Raw genomic sequence first — 23,830 nt, 5'->3', positions numbered from 1 at the left:
ACCAACTACTTCTCAGACAGAGTTCAGTGTGTCAAATCGGAGGGCCTGTTGTCCGGACCTCTGGCAGTCTCTATGGGGGTGCCACAGGGTTCAATTCTCAGGCCGACTCTTTTTCTCTGTATATATCAATGATGTCGCTCTTGCTGCTGGTAATTCTCTGATCCACCTCTACGTAGACGACACCATTCTGTATACTTCTGGCCCTTCTTTGGACACTGTGCTAACAAACCTCCAGACGAGCGTCAATGCCATACAACTCTCCTTCCGTGGCCTCCAACTTCTCTTAAATGCAAGTAAAACTAAATGCATGCTCTTCAACCGATCGCTGCCCACACCCGTCCGCCCGTCCATCACTACTCGGTTCTGACGGTTCTGGACGGTTCTGACTTAGAATATGTGGACAACTACAAATACCTAGGTGTCTGGTTAGACTGTAAACTCTCCTCCCAGACTCACATTAAGCATCTCCAATCCAAAATTAAATCTAGAATCGGCTTCCTATTTCGCAACAAAACATCCTTCACTCATGTTGCCAAACATACCCTCGTAAAACTGACTATCCTACTGATCCTTGACTTCGGCGTTGTCATTTACAAAATAGCCTCCAACACTCTACTCGGCAAACTGGATGTAGTCTATCACAGTGCCATCCATTTTGTCACCAAAGCCCCATATACTACCCACCACTGCGACCTATACGCTCTCGTTGGCTGGCCCTCGCTTCATATTCGTCGCCAAACCCACTGGCTCCAGGTTATCTATTAGTCTTTGCTAGGTAAAGCCCCACCTTATCTCAGCTCACTGGTCACCATAGCAGCACCCACCCGTAGCACGCGGCCCAGCAGGTATATTTCACTGGTCACCCCCAAAGCCAATTCTTCCTTTGGCCACCTTTCCTTCCAGTTCTCTGCTGCCAATGGCTGGGACGAACTGCAAAAAAAATCACTGAAGCTGGAGACTCATATCTCCCTCACTAACTTTAAGCACCAGCTGTCAGAGCAGCTCACAGATCACTGCACCTATACAGATCACTGCACCCATCTGTAAATAGCCCATCCAACTACCTCATCCCCATACTGTTTTTTATTTTAGCTCCATTGCACCCCAGTATCTCTACTTGCACACTCATCTTCTGCACATCTATCACTCCAGTGTTTAATTGCTATATTGTAATTATTTCACCACTGTGGCCTATTTATTGCCTTACCTCATTTATCCTACCTCATTTGCACACACTGTATACAGACCTTTTCTATTTTATTATTGACTGTATGTTTGTTTATTCCATGTGTAACTCTGTGTTGTTTGTTGCACTGCTTTGCTTTCTCTTGGCCAGGCCGCAGTTGTAAATGAGAACTTGTTCTCAACTAGCCTACCTGGTTAAATAAAGGTGAAATAAAAAATAAAATAAAAAATTGACTGTACATTTGTTTATGTGTACCTCTGTGTTGTTTTTGTCACACTGCTTTTCTTTATCTTGGCCAGGTTGCAGTTGTAAATGAGAACTTGTTCTCAACTGGCCTACCTGGTAAAATAAAGGTGAAATGCAATTGTTTTAAGGTAACCCAAAAAGTGTTAAATCAAAATATATTTTATTTTTCAGATTCTTCAAATAACCACCCTTTGCCTTGATGACAGCTTTGCATACTCTTGGCATTCTCTCAACCAGCTTCATGAGGTAGTCACCTGGAATGCATTTCAATTAACAAGTGTGCCTTGTTAAAAGTTAATTTATGGAATTACTTCCCTTCTTAATGCATTTGAACCAATCAGTTGTGTTGTGACAAGGTAGGGGGTATACAGAAGATATACCTATTTGGTAAAAGACCAAGTCCATATTATTGCAAGAAGAGCTCAAATAAGCAAAGAGAAATGACAGTCCATCATTACTTTAAGACATGAAGGTCAGTCAACACGGATCATTTCAAGAACTTTTAAAGTTTCTGCAAGTGAAGTCGCAAAAACCATCAAGCTCAATGATGAAAATGGCTCTCATGAGGACCGCCAAAGAAATGGAAGACCCAGAGTTACTTCTGCTGCAGAGGATAAGTTCATTAGAGTTACCGCCTCAGAAATTGCAGGCCAAAAAAATTCAACATCACCTGTTCAGCGGAGACGGCGTGAATCAGGCCTTCATTGTCGAATTGCTGCAAAGAAACCACTACTAAAGGACACCAATAATAATAAGAGACTTGCTTGGGCCAAGAAACACGAGCAATGGACATTAGACTGGTGGACATTTGTCCTTTGGCCTGGAGTCCAAATTGGAGATTTTTTGTTCCAACCACCGTCTTTGTGAGATACGGTGTGGGTGAACGGATGATCTCTGCATGTGTATTTCCCACTGTAAAGCATGGAGGTGGTGGTGTTATGGTGTGGGGGTGATTTGCTGGTGACACTGTCTGTGATTTATTTAGAATTCAAGGCACACTTAACCAGCATGGCTACCACAGCATTCTGCAGCGATATGCAATCCCATCTGGTTTGGGCTTAGTGGGACTATCATTTGTTTTTCAACAGGACAATGACGCAACACACCTCCAGGCTGTGTAAGGGCTATTTGACCAAGAAGGAGAGTGATGGAGTGCTGCATCAATGACCTGGCCGCCACAATCCCCCGACCTCAACCAAATTGAGATGGTTTGGGATGAGTCGGACCGCAGAGTGAAGAAAAAGCAGCCAAAAAGTGCTCAGCATATGTGGGTCCTTCAAGACTGTTGGAAAAGCATTCCAGGTAAAGCTGGTTGAGAGAATGTCAAGCATGTACAAAGCTGACATCAAGGCAAAGTGTTGCTATTTGAAGAATCTCAAATATATTTTGATTTGTTCAACACTTCCTTGGTTACCACATGATTACATGTCTTCACTATTATTATTGTACACATTTTTAAAAAAAAACCTTGAATGAGTCGGTGTTCTAAAACTTTTGACCGGTGTGATGTGAATTTAATAGCTGTATTTTTTTTTTTAATTAGCAAAAATGTCTAAACTTGTTTTTGTTTAGTCATTATGAGGTATTGTGTGTAGATTTGAGATTTATTTAGAATAAGGCTGTAACGGTCTGAATATTTTCTGAATGCACTGTATATTAATTAGGCTTGCCATAAATACATATGCAACCTTTCACTTAAAACATTTTTCATTAATTTGTAAGCATTTATATAAAAATCGGTGACCCCCTATAAAATTCAATCCCACTTTGTAACGCAACAAAACGTGAAAAAAACACAAGGGGGAGCATACTTATGATAGGCACTATATTTCCGACAGGCTACATATTTCTGATAAGAATACTTGTTTCACAAAATCTTAAATGTTGTGTACATACTGAACACAACCCCAATGCCTGTCTGTTGCCCTCTCTCTCACCTGTCAGGCGGTATGCGAGTGTGTTTCCCCGACACTCTTCGATGCCATCACTTGGCTGGGCTACTGTAACAGCACCATGAACCCCATTATCTACCCGCTGTTCATGCGTGACTTCAAACGGGCCCTGGGGCGACTGCTGTCCTGCTGCTCTACCCGCTCGCCCCGCAGACCCTCGCCGGAGCTCTCCCTCTGCAACTCTGGTGAGCCCAACCTGCCCACAGAGCCCCCCTCCCTGGCTTCCGATCCCCGACAGCCCCCCGCCACCGCCACTGACGCCGTCAACTTGTATGACGCAGAGCATGCTGGGATTGAGCTGCCCTTGCTGCTGCCTAATCAGGTGGACACGCTGGACTGAAGGGGATGATGAAGAAGAGAGCATGAACAGATGCTGTGTTACATACTAACGTATGACCACCCAGAGTAGAGGATGAGAAACTTGGCTGAGGGGAAAGGTTGGTTGGAGGAAGGTGTGTCTTGTTGGGGTTGGTAGCAAGATGGAAAAATTATCTAGGTGTAATTTAGCATACAGGGCAGGAGTGGATGAGGAAGAGCTAAGCACTGAGATAACCATAATCCCCAACAGATGGAATAATCGACCAGAGGAATTCAGGAATATAGTTAGAACTCATTCATGCTGCATTGTCTTTATATCCATAAAAGTGGGGGATGTCTATATTTCAATGTTTTGTAATTAAATGTTTTTAATTTACATCCTGCCTACATAAAACCAACAATACTTGAACACACTATACATTATGCAACACTTTTTTTCAGATTAACTTGTAAATGAAATGATTGACAAAACTTAGACTGCCATAGTTAAATAAAAAAATACTTAAAAAAATTATAATATTTTTTTAAACATTTGTGGTACTGACGACTTAGCTGAGTGTTCTGGCACCTGAGTGTGCTGTGAAGGTAAAGGAGGTCTTTCCACACACGATTGGGATGTTGTTGGTAATTCAAGTTGAGAAGAGGCAGTTGGTCCTGTAACGTCCTATGTCCGCCTGTTTGGTCCCATGTGTTTGTGCTCGGGAGTCCAGTGTGTGTCCTCCCAACTCCAGGACGTGTGTTCAGTGTCAGTCTCTGTCCCCTCCACTCCCTCCCCCCATTCCTCCTCCAGCTCTTTTCCCCATCCATCAAACTCTAGATGGGAAGGTGCACAGTTGTCCTCATGAGTGGCATTCCCCTCAGAACTCTGTTGCAGGTTGCCCTCAAGAATGTTTTCAGTTGTAACAACATCGATCTCGTTTAGCGAGTCCAACAGATCTGATATGTCGGGGATATCCCAACCGTCTCCCATATCCTCTTTTTCCTCCAGCTGCCCTCCCTCACCCATGCAAGTCTCATCTGCTCCAGCCGAAGAACCAACCAGTTTTTGCTCTTCAGCCACGTCCCCTTGTACTGATTGGACCATGGCTATGTCCAGTTTTCTCTCGGTCATAGTGAGTGGTTGAAGAGGTCCGCCCCCAGCTCCTGGAACTTCTCTGGTGGGCACGCCCACTGCTACGAGGATGGTATCCATCTGACGCATGTAGTCCAAGTGACCTTTCACCTAAAAGAAGGGGGGGGTTTAAAATCATTTGAATATGTGCAAAGAAGGAAAAGTGGGCTTTGTGGACACATTTTCACCCTTTTACCGATGGAAATTAAAAACACACCATGGACTTGTTTTAATAACTGGAAATTACATTACACTTTAGATTTCACGTTGTGGTAACTGAAGTTTTGCCATGAATAGGCCACTTTATAACCCGCAAACAACTGTAAAACATAATGCTGTAGAATTCCATAATTTCCATTCAAACACTAGGGCCAGGACAAAACCAGTGTCGCAATATTTTTTCATGGCAAAAATGAAAACACGAAGCAGACCAAACTCTCTGGTCCTCTAAAAACCTGCTGTATGTAAAATATTGTGTGCTATAGCTTGGAAAATAAATCCATGTGCTCTGGATAACAACATAATGATTTAATGATGATTCGTGTTCTGTTTCCTTGCCACGATACTGGTATCATCCCAACCCTATTCAACACATGTCAAGGTTGTAATGCTCTCCAAGTTGTCCTTTGCCTAGTTAAGTAAAGGATACATTTAAAATTAAATAAAAATCTACCATGAGGATTTTCTGTCAAAAGTCCATGGGGGTGGTGGCTGAATACCTAAGCCTGGTTGTGAACTGACAGTACAAGCTGCAGTTACCTTAACATAGTTTTCCTTCAACTTTAAATAAATGGTGTATTATGAATACATGTCTATTATGTTGTAGTAATAAAAGGTTTTAGAGACAGTATTGGCAAACAAGAGAAAGTACAAGGTTGCCTGACACCAACTGAAATGTACTATTGAACACAGCCATTGTGTAGCTAGAAGTCTTCTCAACCTTCAGTCTGCTGAAGAACTCACGCAATCAATGCCTCCCGGCAGCTCAATAGTAAACGTTTTCAGATCTCAATAGCTTGGCCTCTAACTCCATTCCCAAGGCCGTGGAGGCATTGAGGCCTGTAGCATCATGAAGCTACAATGGGCGTTTAGAGGATGAAAGGATCACACCTTATCAACACCTGTGATTGCTTTATGCCTCTCTCTAATGTCAATATGCCTTGTCTACTGCTGTCTTGGCTAGTTTTTACAGTTTTATTTCACTGTAGAGCCTTCAGTCCCACTCAAAATGAATTAGATAGCTCTTTTGTCCCACCCCACACACATGCGGAGACCTCACCTGGCTTAACATGTCCCTCCAGAGACAAAACCTCTCTCCATCACTCAACACCTAGGTTTACCTCCACTGTACTCACATCCTACCATACCCTTGTCTGTACATTATGCCTTGAATCTATTCTACCACGCCCAGAAATCTGCTCCTTTTCCCCCTCTGTCCCCCAACGCACTAGACGACCAGTTCTTATAGCCTTTAGCCGTACCCTTATCCTACTCCTCCTCTGTTCCTCTGGTGATGTAGAGGTTAACCCAGGCCCTGTAGCCCCTAGTTCCACTCCTATTCCCCAGGCGCTATCATTTGTTGACTCCTGTAAACGCAAAAGCCTTGGTTTCATGCATGTTAACATCAGAAGCCTCCTCCTTAAGTTTGTTTTATTCACTGCTTTAGCACACTCCGCCAACCCTGATGTCCTAGCCGTGTCTGAATCCTGGCTTAGGAAGGCCACCAAAAATCCGTACATTTTCATCCCCAACTACAACATTTCCCGACAAGATAGAACTGCCAAAGTGGTGGAGTTGCAACCTACTGCAGAGATAGCCTGCCTAGTTCTGTCATGCTATCCAGGTCTGTACCCAAACAGTTCGAGCTTCTACTTTTAAAAATCCACCTTTCCAGAAATAAGTCTCTCACTGTTGCCACTTGTTATAGACCACCTCAGCCCCCAGCTGTACCCTGGACAACATATGTGAATTAATATCTCCCCATTTATCTTCAGAGTTTGTACTGTTAGGTGACCTAAACTAGGATATGCTTAACACCCCGGCCGTCCTACAATATAAGCTAGATGCCCTCAATCTCACACAAATTATCATGGAACCCACCAGGTACAACCCTAAATCCGTAAACACGGGCACCCTCACAGATATCATCCTGACCAACCTGCCCTCTAAATACACCTCTGCTGTCTTCAACCAGGATCTCAGCGATCACTGCCTCATTGCCTGCGTGCATAATGGGTCCGCAGTCAAACGACCACCACTCATCACTGTCAAATGCTCCCTAAAAAACACTTCAGCAAGCAGGCCTTTCTAATCGACCTGGCCCAGGTATACTGGAAGAATATTGACCTCATTCCGTCAGTAGAGGATGCCTGGTTATTCTTTAAAAATGCTTTCCTCACCATCTTAAATAAGCATGCCCCATTCAAAAAAATGTAGAACTAAGAACAGATATAGCCCCTGGTTCACTCCAGACCTGACTGCCCTTCACCAGCACAAAAACATCCTGTGGCGTAATGCATTAGCATCGAATAGCCCCAGCGATATGCAACTTTTCAGGGAGGTTAGGAACCAATATACACAGGCAGTTAGGAAAGCAAAGGCTAGCTTTTTCAAACAGAAATTTGCATCATGTAGCTCTAACTCCAAAAAGTTCTGGGACACTGTAAAGCCCATGGAGAATAAGAGCACCTCCTCCCAGCTGTCCACTGCACTGAGGCTAGGAAACACAGTCACCACCGATAAATCTACGATAATCGAGAATTTCAATAAGCATTTTTCTACGGCTGGCCATGCTTTCCACCTGGCTACCCCTACCCCGGTCAACAGCTCTGCACCCACCACAGCAACTTGCCCAAGCCTCCCCCATTTCTCCTTCACCCAATCCAGATAGCTGATGTTCTGAAAGAGCTGCAAAATCTGGACCCCTACAAATCAGCTGGACTAGACAATCTGGACCCTCTCTAAAATTATCCGCTGTAATTGTTGCAACCCCGATTACTAGCCTGTTCAACCTCTCGTATCGTCTGAGATCCCTAAAGATTGGAAAGCTGCCGCGGTCATCCCCCTCTTCAAAGGGGGAGACACTCTAGACCCAAACTGTTACAGACCTATATCTATCCTACCCTGCCTTTCGAAAGTCTTCAAAAGCCAAGTTAACAAACAGATCACCGACCATTTCGAATCCCACCATAGCTTCTCCGCTATGCAATCTGGTTTCCGAGTTGGTCATGGGTGCACCACAGCCACGCTCAAGGTCCTAAACGATATCATAACCGCCATCGATAAAAGACAATACTGCGCAGCCGTATTCATCAACCTGGCCAAGGCTTTCGACTCTGTCAATCCCCGCATTCTTATCGGCAGACTCAATAGCCCTGGTTTCTCAAAATGACTGCCTCGCCTGGTTCACCAACTACTTCTCAGACAGAGTTCAGTGTGTCAAATCGGAGGGCCTGTTGTCTGGACCTCTGGCAGTCTATGGGGGTGCCACAGGGTTTAATTCTCAGGCCGACTCTTTTTCTCTGTATACATCAATGATGTCGCTCTTGCTGCTGGTGATTCTCTGATCCACCTCTACGCAGACGACACCATTCTGTATACCTCTGGCCCTTCTTTGGACACTGTGTTAACAAACCTCCAGACAAGCTTCAATGCCATACAACACTCCTTCCGTGGTCTCCAACTGCTCTAAAATGCAAGCAAAACTAAATGCATGCTCTTCAACCGATCGCTGCCCGCACCCAAACACCCGTCTAGCATCACTGCTCTGGACGGTTCTGAATATGTGGACAACTACAAATACCTAGGTGTCTGGTTAGACTGTAAACTCTCCTTCCAGACTCACTTAATGTGCATCTCCAATCCAAAATTAAATCTAGAATTTTGCAACAAAGCATCCTTCACTCATGCTGCCAAACATACTAGAGGCCGATTTCAAGTTTTCATAACAATCGGAAATCGGTATTTTTGGACGGCGATTTGCCAATTTTTTTTACATTTATTTTTAAAACACCTTTTTAAAAATCTTTATTTAACTAGGCAAGTCAGTTAAGAACACATTCTTATTTTCAATGACGGCCTAGGAACGTTCTGCCTAGGAACGACAGATTTTTAACCTTGTCAGCTCGGGGGATCTAATCTTGCATTGATTACATTGCACTCCACGAGGAGCCTGCCTGTTAGCGAATGCAGTAAGCTAAGGTAAGTTGCTAGCTAGCATTAAACTTATCTTATAAAAAACAATCAATCAATTACTGTCATTGCTCCAATGTGTACTTAACCATAAACATCAATGCCTTTCTTAAAATCAATACACAAGTATATATTTTTAAACCTGCATATTTAGCTAAAAGAAATCCAGGTTAGCAGGCAATATTAACCAGGTGAAATTGTGTAATTTCTCTTGCGTTCATTGCACGCAGAGTCAGGGTATATGCAACAGTTTGGGCCGTTTGGGCTCTTTGCGAACTAATTTGCCAGAATTTTACGTAATTATGACAACATTGAAGGTTGTGCAATGTAACAGGAATATTTAGACTCATGGATGCCACCCATTAGATAAAATACGGAACGGAATAAACGTTTTGTTTTCGAGGTGATAGTTTCCGGATTAGTCAAAGGTATATGGTTTAGAGAGAAATAGTCGACGCGTTATAATTCCTGTAATAACTTGCGGCTGAATTTGAAAGGGGTTCCTTCGTTATTCCATAGAATATTCCATAGTCTTCCATAGAGAATGTCTTGATCTACTTCAAATAAGGTCTGTGTTTCGTGCAGGCTTAAACCGCCTCGACGTTTTGATACCCGTGTAAATCTCACTAGGATAAGGTAACGTTTGTCAACATATTTTCATAAATCCACTCTACATTTTTTTTTATCTTCGCTTTTATTTAGCCAATATTGATCAGAGTTACCTTGTCCTATGGATATCTACACAGTTATAAAATTAGCACGTGATGTAAGCCTACACGAAACACAGACCTTATTTTAAGTGAATCTAAAAATATCCTATGGAATAAATGAAGGAACCGCTTTTCAGATTTTGCTAGGTGTCATGGGAATTATGACTCGCACTTTGGTTGTCAATTCTTACCATGCCCATTATTAACTTCTTTGGGCTGCAGGGGCAGTATTGAGTAGCTTGGATGAAAGGTGCCCATTTCAAACGGCCTCGTACTCAATTCTTGCTCGTACAATATGCATATTATTATTACTATTGGATAGAAAACACTCTCTAGTTTCTAAAACCGTTTGAATTATATCTGTGAGTAAAACAGAACTCATTTTGCAGCAAACTTCCTGACAGGAAGTGGAAAATCTGAAATCGATGCTCTGTTCCAGGGCATCCCTATTCATTTGCTTGATATGTATTAGTATACATGCACTTCATACGCCTTCCACTAGATGTCAACAGGCAGTGAGAGAAGAAATGGAGTGTATATCTTGATCTGAGGTCGAATAAGAGCTCTTGGCATGACGTGACACAAATGTCCTGTTTTCTGGAAGGCGCGAGAAGGAACCGGGTATTGCCTTCTGAAAAGCTGTCGTTATAGACGGCTACTATCTCCGGCTTTGATTTTATTTGATAAATGTGACAATATCATCGTAAAGTATGTTTTTTCAATATAGTTTTATCATATTATTGAATTTTTTTCGGGAGGTTAGGCGTGTTGCGTTCTCTGCGTTTGTTCAGGAAGGAGAGCTTCGCGCCACTTGGCTAGTGTGCTTGCTAATTCAAGAGGGAAAAATGCCATTCTAAAACCAAACAACGATTGTTCCCGACAAAGGACCCCTTGTACAGCATTCTGATGGAAGATCATCAAAAGTAGGACCCATTTATGATGTTATTTCATATATCTGTCGAACATGTGTACTATTAGTTTGCGCCCAGATTTTGGGCGCTCTCTCGCCATAACGTAAGCTGCATGTCGTAATGAAGTTATTTTTAGAATTCTAACACGGCGATTGCATTAAGAACTAAGCTATCTTTAATTTGCTGTCCAACATGTATTTTTTAGTAACGTTTATGAATAGTTATTTGATTAGATTAGGTGCCTCTCCAAGATTTCTCCGGACATTGTTATTGCATTTTGCCTAGTATTCACATTGTATAACCACAATTTGTGCCGCTAAATATGCACATTTTCGAACAAACAATATATGTATTGTGTAATATGATGTTATAGGACTGTCATCTGATGAATTTTGAGAAGGTTAGTGAAAAAATTCATATATTTTGCTGGTTTATTCGTTATCGCTACTGTTGGCTTGAATCAATGCTGTTGTGTTTTTGGCTATTGTGGTAAGCTAATATAATGCTATATTGTGTTTTCGCTGTAAAACACTTAAAGAATCGGAAATATTGGCTGGATTCACAAGATGTTTGTCTTTAATTTGCTGTACACCATGTATTTTTCATAAATGTTTTATGATGAGTATTTAGGTATTTCAATTTGGTCTCTGTAATTGTTCTAGCTGCTTCGGTGCTATTTCCGATTGTAGCTGCAATGTAAAACTATGATTTATACCTCAAATATGCACATTTTTCGAACAAAACATAGATTTATTGTATAACTTGTTATAAGACTGTCATCTGATGAAGTTGTTTCTTGGTTAGTTTGGTTGGTTCTTGGTTAGTTAGGTTGGTTTTGTGCAAGCTACCTGTGCTGTGAAAAATGTCTGTGCTTTTTTGTATTTGGTGGTGAGCTAACATAAATATACGTGGTGTTTTCGCTGTAAAACATTTTAAAAATCGGACATGTTGGCTGGATTCACAAGATGTGTATCTTTCATTTGCTGTATTGGACTTGTTAATGTGTGAAAGTTAAATATTTCTAAAAAATATCCTTTGAATTTCGCGCCCTGCACTTGGACGGGCTGTTGTCATAAGTGTACCGGCACCGCCCTGCAGCCATAAGAAGTTAAAATAGGATTTCCTGCATATAGAAATTAAAGTTTTTGTTTTCAACATTCATCACAGGTAACTTAAACTCTATTTTTATTCAAACAGTTGAGAGTATTCGTCTCCTAAGCAGACTCTTCAGTATCATTGTCACTTCAGAGCTGTGTGCGTGTGTGTATTTATGTATTATATTAAGTTAAAATAAAAGTGTTCATTGTTGGTAATGTTGGGACAACATTTATTTTGTCGGGGAGAGTGTGACAGGTTAAAGGAAATAATAATAGCCTGTTATACATTAAAACGTATTAGTAAATTCATAGTATGTGAGGATCTGAAAACATCTAAGGTTAAGAAGATCATGCATTCAGTATTAGTTGATAGATTGATAACATTTATATAATTCTGTTAAAATCCATCAAGCATACAAAGGGTACGAATTGTGAGAGGAATGTGTAAACGTTATGTTGATTACTTTATGCTGTCGTGGATAAAAGTGTTAATCTGTGATCTACTAAATGCTCTTAATCTATGAGCCTGAGATCGATTGCTCTGGTCTCCACTCAAGTTCACGGAGAATTCGCGGTCTTTTTCTCATTGCACTAAACGTTCAATGAGTAAACATTCCGTATCACGCTCTCGTGATTCTTTCTCCCCTTTTTCAGGTACGTTATTGATGATAAAAAAGAGTAATTTAAATGTAATAACTTGCTAACATGTCAAGAGTGTTTAAGGTTTGTTTTAGTAACATATTGAGGAAGTTAGTTAAATTTGCAGAGAGTAATGAGCCCTGCTCGGTTGCAGCTAGCTTCGTACTGCTAGGTACTGCTACGTAGCTGCCATTTTATGTCGATTGTGAATGAACAGGTGCGTTGTTAATAAGATATTTTGCGGCGTTATTTGTGTAATGGTTTTTCAAACACTTTATTGCCTGTTAAATTGAGTTATGGTTTACTGAGTTAAAGCTTTGCTTGACAGTTATATTGAAAATAGTATTTGTTTCAGTGATGTACAGTGTATACTGTTATGATTTGAATAAGCCTTGTACCCTACACAACTATTTCCTGTAGATCTGTTATTCTGTAAAATGTGTTACTTTTGTAAAATGATTGCACTAAACGTTCAATGAGTAAACATTCCGTATCACGCTCTCGTGATTCTTTCTACCCTTTTTCAGGGGTGTAACATATGCTCTCGTTGGGTGGCCCTCGATTCATATTAGTCGCCAAACCCACTGGCTCCAGGTCATCTGTAAGTCTTTGCTTGGTAAAGCCCCACCTTATCTCAGCTGGTTACCATAGCAGCACCCACCCGTAGCACGTGCTCCAGCAGGTATATTTCACTGGTCACCCCTAAAGCCAACTCCTCTTTTGGCCGCCTTTCCTTCCAGTTCTCTGCTGCCATTGACTGGAACAAATTGTAAAAATCACTGAAGCTGGAGACTTAAATCTCCCGAACTAACTTTAAGCATCAGCTGTCAGAGCAGCTTACCGATCATTGCACCTGTACATAGCCCATCTGTAAATAGCCCACCCAACTACCTCATCCCCATATCGTTTTTTTTATTTTTTATAGCTCCTTTGCACCCCAGTATCTCTACTTGCACATTCATCTTCTACACATCTATCACTCCAGTGTTGAATTGCTAAATTGTAATTATTTCGCCACTATTTATCGCCTTACCTCCCTAATCTTACTACATTTGCACACACTGTATATAGATTTTTCTATTGTGTTTTTGACTGTACATTTGTTTATCCCATGTGTAACTCTGTGTTGCACTACTTTGCTCCAGCTTGGCCAGGTCGCAGTTGTAAATGAGAACTTGTTCTCAACTGGCCTACCTGGTTAAATAAAAAATAAAAATCACCAGGTGAGTCGGTACTGCACAGTGATGTGTGAATTCTCCCTCTGCTTACACCTGGTAGTCATTGACTTCAGGCAAATTATTTTGTTAAGCAGCATGTGCTAAACAACAACAGTCAGTGCAATAACAAAAGCACAATGATGCTGTGTTGGATAGAAAATAAATAGACTAAGCTGAAACCTAGTGTCATGTAATGTCATGTAAAAGCTGCCACTTTTCATTTGGAAATTACTAATTGAGGTACAATAGTCTAACTCACCACAGAAGATAGATCCACGTTGAATATGCGCCGATCATTCAAGCTGATTGGCTGAAGCCCTGCAACAGACAGCTGTGCCGACGAACCCCTGTACACGTATCCCAGTAGCCAGTCCCCTCTGACAGGTTGATGGACCAATTAATAAAAACCACAGCACCTTTATATCATGAATGTGCTACCTTTATCAATGAAGAGACTAAATAATTTATATGCTTATTTATGCCATTCCTAGTAGATAAAGAATGCATGCATATGGAAATATTTAATGCATTCTTATAATTTCGAAATGGTCATATACATTAATATTTTTTATTGACAATAGCTCAAATTCAAAACTTGCTGTATACATATTTTGCATCACCCAGACAACAATCTCACCCCCAAGGTAAGATGGGATATCTTTCTCACCTGCAGTATCCATTCACTATCTTCCCAGCGACCACCTTGACCATTCTCTCCCAGGCTTGGGCAGTGCCATCTACTGGGGCACCCAATAGGACAACATCCTCCACCACGCCCTCACAACCTGAGACCATGTACAACAGGATAGGAAGAGAGAGATTGTTCATTTCAACAGTTCTGTATTGCAGTTGTGTGTGTGTGGAAGCGGTGACATGTATCTGTTAAAAATCTCACAAAACATTTCATTTGAACATTTCAGTAAAATGCAACAATACAATTTGACGATTGTTAGGCTTGTTACACTCTATAGTATGTATAAAGTCAGGCAAGGGTTTAGTGTGCTTGCTCTACCTTGATCTTTGGCAAGTTCCTGAAGGCAGAAGTAGATAACCCTCGCTCCAAGACTGAAGCCAATGAGACTCACAGGACGCTTTCCCTTTAAAAACACCCATGCTGATTTGTTGACAACAAACATCATGACACAGGCTTTCAAAATCCAGATAATTGTAAACACATCTACAGCAAAAAATCTATCAAATCTAACTTAAGTTTTATAAAGATATGTCCATTGTAAAACCTTCAATGTGAATACTCAAACTCCAATGACAAAACCAGCTAGGGCTCAGCGATATGGCATAAAAATCATATCTGGATTTAGTTTTAATTTACAGGATTTTCACGATATTTTTACATTTTGTTACATTTTTACACACTGCATTTCAAACAGTCTGCAATAATTTAATGAATTCAGTGCTTGTGAAATTATACCTAGGATAAATAATCCTTCCACAACCATAAGACCCACTAATAATTTAATTATTTTTATTAAAATGGTTTAAAACAGGATTTTTGCAAAAATCACTGATCTGGCTATGAAAATGCCCTTTTTGTCTCAAATTTAACCAGAACCATGCATAATGCACATTCACTAATAACGACTAACTTCTTGTAGCAGGCATTTAAAAAAATAACAGGTCTCAAACAATATCTCAAGCACAAGCCCACGTGCTCGTGAGTAGCCAGCTCATCTTTATATTTCAAGTTAAGCCAAATTAGCAACGTTGTCGATATATTTAGCGAGTTTTCATATTCCTCCAGCAACTTGTATTAGCAACAAATTCAATTACTTTTCAGGCTGCCTTCGGGGAGTTATGACACCAAGGGTTACTATGGTTTTGAAAAGTATTCAACAACTTTTCCCACTCAATTCTGCCACAAATGAGAGCAGGTGAAGCTGTCTGTGCAACAGAAGTCACAGCAACTTCGCACACACAGGTGTAGAAGCAGAAGGGGTGGGGGTGAAAATCTACATCCGGGACTGCAGCAAGGCAAATTGGTGCTGTGACGTTGTCACGGGAAAAACACCATCTAGCGACAAATCAAGGAGCCAATAGCAGATCTCACTGAAAAATAACTTTATTTAACTAAGCAAGTCAGTTAAGAAAAAAAATATTATTTACAATGACGGCTTATCCCAGACGACGCTGGGCCAATTGTGCACCACCCTGTGGGACTCCCAATCACGGCCAGATGTGATAGTCTGAATTGGAACCAGGTACTGTAGTGACGCCTCTTGCACTGAGATGCAGTGCCTTAGACCGCTGTGCCACTCAGGAGACTAATGCACACTGCTTGCTAGCTAACAAGGTAGAACAGCTGAACTGTTATGAACACACCCCTCTGTCCATCTCCAACTGTTTGAACAGCATGCTAGCCTGTCCACTTTGTTCAAACTGAGTATTCATTTTCCAGAACCAATGTTAATTGATGCTCCTGTTTTAGTAGTGTCTGTTCTGAGTGCAATTTGAAGAGTTGAGACAGAAAAAGGGCATTGTTAGAAAGGTTAAGTTATTTTAAAGTAAAATAATGTCTCAATGTCTTTCGGTGTCCATATGAACTATTCTGTTGGTCCAAACCTCAATTGCAAATAGCAAGTTGAAACCGTTTGTCAGAGAGGAAGAAGTGATCTCTCTTCTTTGTTGTTGTGAGTGGCAGGGGCTTGGTGTGTGTGTGTGTGTGTGTGTGTGTGTGTGTGTGTGTGTGTGTGTGTGTGTGTGTGTGTGTGTGTGTGTGTAAATGGGAAGGTGCACAGCCACAGCAGAAGTGAAGGAGACGAGACAAAAAGACATTAGAACAAGTGGACATTAACGCTTATACAAAAATTAAATAAAACTCCATTATTGCGATATCACGATATTTCAAATACGTCTCACATAATTTGTAATAATTTGATGTATTGCCGAGCCCCAATTACAGCTACAGTGTCTCCGTAACTATTTGTACAGTGAAGCATTTTTTCTTATTTTGGCTCTATACTCCAAAAGTTAGGATTTGAAATCAAACAATGACTATAAGGTTAAAGTGCAGACTGTCAGCTTTAATTTTTGTGTATTTTCATCCATATCAGGTGAAGGATTTAGAAATTACAGCAGTTTTTGTACATCAGAAAGTATTGGTACAAATTCACTTGTGTAGTAAAAAGTTAAGTATATTTTCCCATATTCATAGCATGCAACTCTTTGTTTTGGTTGTTTCAGATGATTTTGTGCCCAACAGAAATGAATGTTAAATAATGTACTGTATCATTTTGGAGTCACTTTTATTGTAAATAAGAATAGAATATGTTTCTAAACACTTCTACATTAAAGTAGATGCTACCATGATTACAGATAATCCTGAATGAATCGTGAATAATGATACACAAGTGAATTTGTCCCAATACTTTTGCTCCACTGGGGGGGACTATGTACAAAAAGTGCTGTAATATCGAAACGGTTCACCCGTAATGGGTGTAAATACCCTAAAATTAAAGGTGACAGTCTGCACTTTAACCTCAGTCATTGTTTGATTTAATATCCAAACCTTTGAAGTATAGAGCCAAAAGAAGAAAAAAATGCTTCACTGCCCCAATAATTAGAGGGCACTGTAAATCTATATTTCATCCATCCTTAAACGTATTTACTTATGTAAATAACAAGAGATCCCTGTTTCAACGGGATTGAATCCTACTGAGCGGTCATGCTGGTGTGTGGTGGCAGCTGTTATCAGTAGTGAGAAGCGTACCTGCTGCCTACTCCTCAGCACCTGAGCGAGGTGTTTTCCCACCTCGGCTGAGCGACTAAGACACACAGACCAGGGATTGTCTATAACACTGGCCACCGCAAGCAGAGAGGCAGGCCACGTAAGAGCAGTCACAATACCTAGACAGGGACAAGTAGGGGAAAGAGCGTCTCAGTAGGAGGGTTACTAGGCTATCTATGACACTGGAGGACAACACTCAATTTAGGATGCTGGTTGGAATTCAACAATCAAACTTGCTATGTTCATGGAAAAAGTTTTACTTTAAACAAAAATGTATTTAGACTGTTTCTACAGTGCAGGATTAATATCAAATCAAATCAAATTGTATTTGTCACATACACATGGTTAGCAGATGTTAATGCGAGTGTAGCGAAATGCTTGTGCTTCTAGTTCCGACAATGCAGTAATAACCAACAAGTAATCTAACCTAACAATTCCACAACTACTACCTTATACACACAAGTGTAAAGGGATAAAGAATATGTACATAAAGATATATGAATGAGTGATGGTACAGAACGGCATAGATGCAGTAGATGGTATAGAGTACAGTATATACATATGAGATGAGTAATGTAGGGTATGTAAACATACCCTACATACCTATACATGTAAACATAAAATTGAGTGAGGGGCATGTTCAAAGTTAGTCCTTGAACTCCTGGGTGAAACCAGAAAGAATTCTCAATGGTGTAGCCTACTACAAAATCCCATTCAACCAAACAAAGGCTCATTTAACTCAGTCACATTGCTTGCATATAAACTCACATGGCCCCTTATTTCCACCCACACAAACATCAAAGGAACCCTCAGGCTTCTTTCTAACAGCTGTTGCCGACGTTCTATCAGACAAGCCTCCGCATCACGACGTGTCATCTCTATTGATGGCATTTTCAGCACAAGATATTATAACCTATAAAAATATGCCTCCCCTTGACAAGATCAACATAAGGTATCATCTGTTCAACCAGCTTCTCTGAATGTATCCCTCTCTATGTCTTCCCTCTCATTTCAATGCCTGTCTAAATAAAGTAAATAAAAATGTGTACAATTTAGTGGAATTCCACTCTACATTTTTAAAAAAACAACTAGCCTGGGGCGAGGCATGTTCTGATGGGGAGGCGTGGTGTGATTACCTACCTGACAGCACGGTATACTTGAGGGCCTCCTGGGCCACCATGCTGACCAGGCCATCGAGAAGAGCAGCCATGGTGGAACCCAGGTCCCTAAGGAAACGAGACTCCCACACCAGACAGTACTGCTCCCCGCACGCACCAAGACTGCACCAAGGAGCCTGGAACGAACCTGAAGGTGGGAGAGAGGACAGGAAGCGGGAGTTCAGCAAAGTGGATACCGGTAAGTGTGCGTCTCATGAAACTATTAGTTGTAATAGTGATGGACACCGATATGGAAAATCTATATCAGTTGCATTTTTTCAATTTGCTACCGATATCATATGGTGTTATGAATAACATTGCAGCTTTCTGTTCCGTCAAGATTCTCCTACATTTTGCCTCCATGGGTTTGTAAAGTATGTACAGTAGATGACCTTGGTAGTTTTTAAGTGGCAGTCAGTGTATGTGGACACAGTTTGATGTTAATATCATTGATGGTAAATTCTAAAGTGAGACTGGTGAGAGGTTATGCTTGCTCACTGTATTTTCCAGTGCACAGCCAGCCAGTCACAGCCACAGTCAGGTGTAGGTGCTTCCCTGAGCTCAGTGGCAGAAACTCAAACTCCTCTATTGCTCCCACCCGCTTATTCATCTTATAGCCTAGCGAGAGACAGAGAAAGAGCGAGTGAGAAAATAAGGCAAATGATCAAAGGAAAGGGATTCTGATCTCAAACAAAAGATGTAAAAAGTAGACAAACTATCACCAATAAAAAACGAGACCAACTATCTTCATACACTGCCAAAGCCCCTTCATCTCCCAGTGATCTCACCAGTTAAGCCAGCCCCTGCTGCTCCAAACAGGGAGGCCATGATGGCGATGCCAGTGGCTGAGCCCAGAACAGCCGCCCCTCCTGCCCCTAGTACGGCCGATGCCCCCGCCGCCACCAGTGGCGCCGCCAACCCGCCCGTCACACCTACAGTTGAAGTCGGAAGTTTAAATACACCTTAGCCAAATACATTTAAACTCATTTAAGCTTCCCACAACAAATTGGGTGAATTTTGGCCCATTCCTCATGACAGAGCTGGTGTAACTGAGTCAAGTTTGTAGGCCTCCTTGCTCGCACACGCTTTTTCAGTTCTGCCCACAAATTTTCTATAAAATTGAGGTCAGGGCTTTGTGATGGCCACTCCAATACCTTGAATTTGTTGTCCTTAAGCCATTTTGCCACAACTTTGGAAGTATGCTTGGGGTCATTGTCCATTTGGAAGACCCATTTGCGACCAAGCTTTAACTTCCTGACTGATGTCTTGAGATGTTGCTTCAATATATTCACATCCTCATGATGCCATCTATTTTGTGAAGTGCATCAGTCCCTCCTGCAGCAAAGCACCCACACAATATGATGCTGCACGGTTGGGATGGTGTTCTTCGGCTTGCAAGCTTCCCCCTTTTCCCTCCAAACATAAATATGGTCATTATGGCCAAATAGTTCTATTTTTGTTTCATCAGACCAGAGGACATTTCTCCAAAAAGTACGATCTTTGTCCCCACGTCGATTTGAAAACCGTAGTCTGGCTTTCTTATGCCGGTTTTGGAGCAGTGGCTTCTTCCTTGCTGAGCGGCCTTTCAGGTTATGTCGATATAGGACTCGTTTTACTGTGGATTTAGATACTTCGTTACCCGTTTTCTCCAGCATCTTCACAAGGTCCTTTGCTGTTGTTCTGGGATTGATTTGCACTTTTCGCACCAAAGTACGTTCATCTCTAGGAGACGGAATGCGTCTCCTTCCTGAGCGGTATGGCAGCTGTGTGGTCACATGGTGTTTATACTTGCGTACTATTGTTTGTACAGATGAACGTGGTACCTACAGGCGTTTGGAAATTGCTCCCAAGGATGAACCAGACTTGTGGAGGTCTTCAATTTTGTTTCTGAGGTCTTGGCTGATTTCTTTTGATTTTTCCATGATGTCAAGCAAAGAGACACTGAGTTTGAAGGTAGGCCTTGAAATACATCCACAGGTACACCTCCAATTGACTCAAATGATGTCAATTAGCCCATCAGAAGCTTCTAAAGCCATGAAATCATTTTCTGGAATTTTCCAAGCTGTTTAAAGGCATAGTGAACTTTAGTATATGTAATCTTCTGACCCACTGGTATTGTGATACAGTGAATTATAAGTTAAATAATCTGTCTGTAAACAATTGTTGGAAAAATTACTTGTGTCGTGTACTAAGTAGATGTCCTAACCGACTTGACAAAACTGTAGGTTGTTAACAAGAAATTTGTGGAGTGGTTGAAAAAGTAGTTTTAATGACTCCAACGTAAGTGTATGTAAACTTCTGACTTCAATTGTACATTAAATAATGGCATAATTTTCTAATGAGTGAGTAATACATTTTTGGGGGAATTTCTCAATGTTGCCTCTCATACTAGCAATTGGCCCAAGTAAAAGCACTGACCAATCACAGCTCCTCCGCCCACAGTGGCCAGGCCAATGAGGAGGTAGCGTCGTAATTTGCGTCCTCTCTCTTTTGTCTGTCGCCGAGATGACTCCTCTCTGAGAGATAAAAGAAAGAAGACAATCTGAATATACAGTGAGATACATAATGGTCTATAAACAATAGATGTATTGGTGCATTCATATAGGCTACTCAAAGACAATGTTTACAATGTGACGGAAATACTACAGTTTATGGTTACATGTTTCACCACAGGGTCATTCCATACTAAAATCAAACCAAGTAGACCATAAAGGATAAACAAACTTACTGTTGTAGTCAGTCCTGAGGCAAAGCAATGACACATAAAAGAGAGTAAACTGAATGTAATTACCCATGCAAAAATCACACTGCCGCCTACATAGTTAAACATTTTATCTAGTTAAACATCTTCATGACTAGGGAAACTCGTTTTTATTCATTCTTCTCTCCCTCACTTACGCGGTCTCCACCACTCCCTCTCTCAGTCGTTCGCCCAGCGTCGCCTCAAACTCCTCCAGTTGCTGAGGGGACACTCGCAGTAGACAGCTGACATGGCGAATTAGGACTCGTGATCTGGAATCGTACAGGCCTGTGGACAAAGTATGTTTTGGTCACATTCAGTACTTTATGAATTTAGTACTTTATGAACTTTCCAGTTATGATGAAGCCCAACTACTAATTAATTAATGTAAGCTACTTACCATCTTTGACGGAAAAAGACACAAGGTCCTGTGAGTGAGAGAAAATGACACAAGGAACTTGTGAATGATCTTAGAAGTGTCAGTATGCCCAAAGCTTACTTTGTTTTGAAGTGCTGGGCCACAAACATAATAAGTTACATGCATCACTTGTGCAAAAAAGAGAGAGCATGGTCATATCACCAATACACTGATGAATCATTCCAGCATTTGATTAGATATGTGCAGGGCAGTGACCGAACCCACCTGTGTGATGGGAGTGGCACCTGCAGACAGTAGTGGCTCAGCCTGAAGGATAGAGAGGAAGGTGTCGCTGCCCTCGAATCCCAGGCCTGCTAGAAAGGCCCCCATGACGGGCATCACCGACTCGTCCAGACCCAGCCATTGCACCAGCCCCTCCAGGTACTGCTCCCGGAAACACCTGTACAACGATTAGAGGACAAAAGTTTAGGCAAAGCCAGCAAGACGTTCATATTCATATCAACAAATGTATTAAAATAACCTTACAGAAGGACAACCATCTCTGCAGCACTTTTATAGCTTCTTTAATCAGAACAACAGTTTTCAGCTGTGCTAACATAATTGCAAAAGAGTTTGCTAATGATCAATTAGCCTTTTAAAATGATAAACATGGTTTAGCTAACACAACGTGCCATTGGAACACAGGAGTGATGGTTGCTGATAATGGGCCTCTATACGCCTACGTAGATATTCCATTGAAAAAAAATCTGCCGTTTCCAGCTACAATAGTCATTTACAACATTAACAATGTCTACACTGTATTTCTGATCAATTTGATGTTATTTTAATGGACAAAAAAAAATTGCTTTTCTTTCAAAAACAAGGTGTGTATATATATATATATTTTTTTTTTCTTTTTAAGGAATGCAGTCTTGCTTTAAATTTACTCCTCAGAGTTGTAATAGTAGCACGCAATTTCTAAATTGGGTAGTGCATCATCAGTTCCTCTTGTCATGTTTGTCATTGGATACCTTACCTTATTTATAACTTTTTATTTATGTTTTTTAGCCCATAGATATTGTTCGAATTTGTCACTCAAATATAACATGAATACACATTAGACATGGCAAAATGCATAGAATTGCAGGAATATTTGCTTTAAAACTGCAAAATTCTCTCCACCAACAAGAGGGATGTGAACAGTTTGTCATGTACAGTACTAGTGCCCATAGAAATAGACGTGGCATGTGCGTCGGGGGGGATGTTCCCCAATGCTGAAAAGGGCCCGTGTGAAACAGTTTGGTAACCCCTGCAGTACAGTACCTGTTCTCAGGTCCAGGAAATAGCTGGCCCAAGGAGACCCCACAGAGCCCAGCGTAGGCAAAGCGCCCTGGTTCAGTCAGCTGCCTGCCAATCACTGCCACAGCGATCGGTTCATCCGGCCTTTCTCGCCCGGGCTTCTCCCCCCCTGGATCTGAAGATATTGACAGATAACGTTACTGCTATTACACATTAAGAAAATGTATCATATCTTGATAAAGGTTTGATACATCTGACATTTTCAACGATGCTGCACTAGAACAGTCAGTGAAAGTTAACAAATCTACAAAAATGTGGTAGTTAGCTACATGAAAAACAAATGTTATCCTGCATCACGGAGAAACTCACTGAATCCAGGCAAAAATAAGTCCCCCCAAAAATATTTAGCAACTTGCTAGTTAGCTAGCTACCTCTTTCCATACACTGCCTCAAATGAGTACGTTCGCTAACTAGTTAGACAACAAAAATAAGTTAAGTGTTCTAGTTAGCTATCTAGCCAAATAAACTGGGGACTATGATACAAGTTATCAAGCAAATGTGCACTCACTGTTCGAAACAGCTGGCGGATAGATAGCTAACGTTAGCTAGCTTACGTTAACTAGTTTAAGTTAACTAGCTAGATAACCACACGTTGACACGTAGATGTTTCTTTATAAATGCAAAACATTATCGATTACCTGGAGTCAACACTGGATTAAAACAGTGTTGTTTTGATCTTTCATCCTCCATTTCACTTTGTTAGCATGATGGCTCAGCTAGGTTGTTGTTATCTACTTGTGGTTGAAAGTTCAATGAACTTTTTGCAACTTGACCAAAGAGCTGACGCGTCCAAGCAAGGTCGTGTTCAAAATTGTAACGTTGAGACACAGCTTGTACAGACGTGTAACGATCTGAAACACCTCGTTCGTTCATTCAGCAAGAGTAAATGGATGAGG

General features: G+C 41.2%; 2 protein-coding genes across 4 annotated transcripts in view; one reads left to right on the top strand and one right to left on the bottom strand.

Annotated features, from left to right (window-relative positions):
- LOC139557355 (5-hydroxytryptamine receptor 6-like) overlaps positions 1 to 4,056 on the top strand; it is a 12,752-nt gene extending 8,696 nt beyond the window's left edge. Inside the window, exon 3 of the mRNA XM_071372050.1 lies at positions 3,377 to 4,056. Within this exon, the coding sequence (XP_071228151.1) occupies positions 3,377 to 3,724 (348 nt within the window). The 3' untranslated portion in view covers positions 3,725 to 4,056. The remainder of the gene's footprint in view (positions 1 to 3,376) is intronic.
- tmco4 (transmembrane and coiled-coil domains 4) lies at positions 4,045 to 23,830 on the bottom strand. 3 transcript variants are annotated; one of them, XM_071372047.1, is made up of 14 exons: positions 23,573 to 23,830; positions 22,899 to 23,049; positions 21,861 to 22,035; positions 21,618 to 21,645; positions 21,376 to 21,505; positions 20,896 to 20,993; positions 19,266 to 19,409; positions 18,976 to 19,095; positions 18,461 to 18,625; positions 17,303 to 17,439; positions 14,591 to 14,675; positions 14,246 to 14,363; positions 13,838 to 13,955; positions 4,045 to 4,924 (listed from the first exon to the last, which is right to left on the bottom strand). In XM_071372047.1, exons 1-14 carry the CDS (start codon positions 23,622 to 23,624, stop codon positions 4,367 to 4,369), a joined length of 2,079 nt encoding a protein of 692 aa, XP_071228148.1. In that variant the 5' UTR covers positions 23,625 to 23,830; the 3' UTR covers positions 4,045 to 4,366. The 3 variants fall into 3 exon arrangements, with proteins under 3 accessions (XP_071228148.1, XP_071228149.1, XP_071228150.1); XM_071372048.1 differs by lacking the exon at positions 19,266 to 19,409; XM_071372049.1 differs by lacking the exons at positions 18,976 to 19,095; positions 19,266 to 19,409.

This window comes from Salvelinus alpinus, chromosome 28, assembly GCF_045679555.1.
Source record: "Salvelinus alpinus chromosome 28, SLU_Salpinus.1, whole genome shotgun sequence".
Classification (NCBI taxonomy): Eukaryota; Metazoa; Chordata; class Actinopteri; order Salmoniformes; family Salmonidae; genus Salvelinus; species Salvelinus alpinus.
The sequence above is the reverse complement of the archived record's forward strand: the minus strand, read 5'-3'. Positions and strand labels throughout refer to the sequence as shown.

Coding starts and splice junctions, on each gene's coding strand:
- tmco4 (XM_071372047.1), bottom strand. CDS start 23,624: ATGGAGGATGAAAGATCAAAACAACACTGTTTTAATCCAGTGTTGACT. Junction 21,506..21,617: donor GTCTTTTTCCGTCAAAGATG/GTAAGTAGCTTA, acceptor CTTTGTCCACAG/GCCTGTACGATTCCAGATCA. Junction 17,440..18,460: donor CAAGTATACCGTGCTGTCAG/GTAGGTAATCAC, acceptor GTCCCTGTCTAG/GTATTGTGACTGCTCTTACG.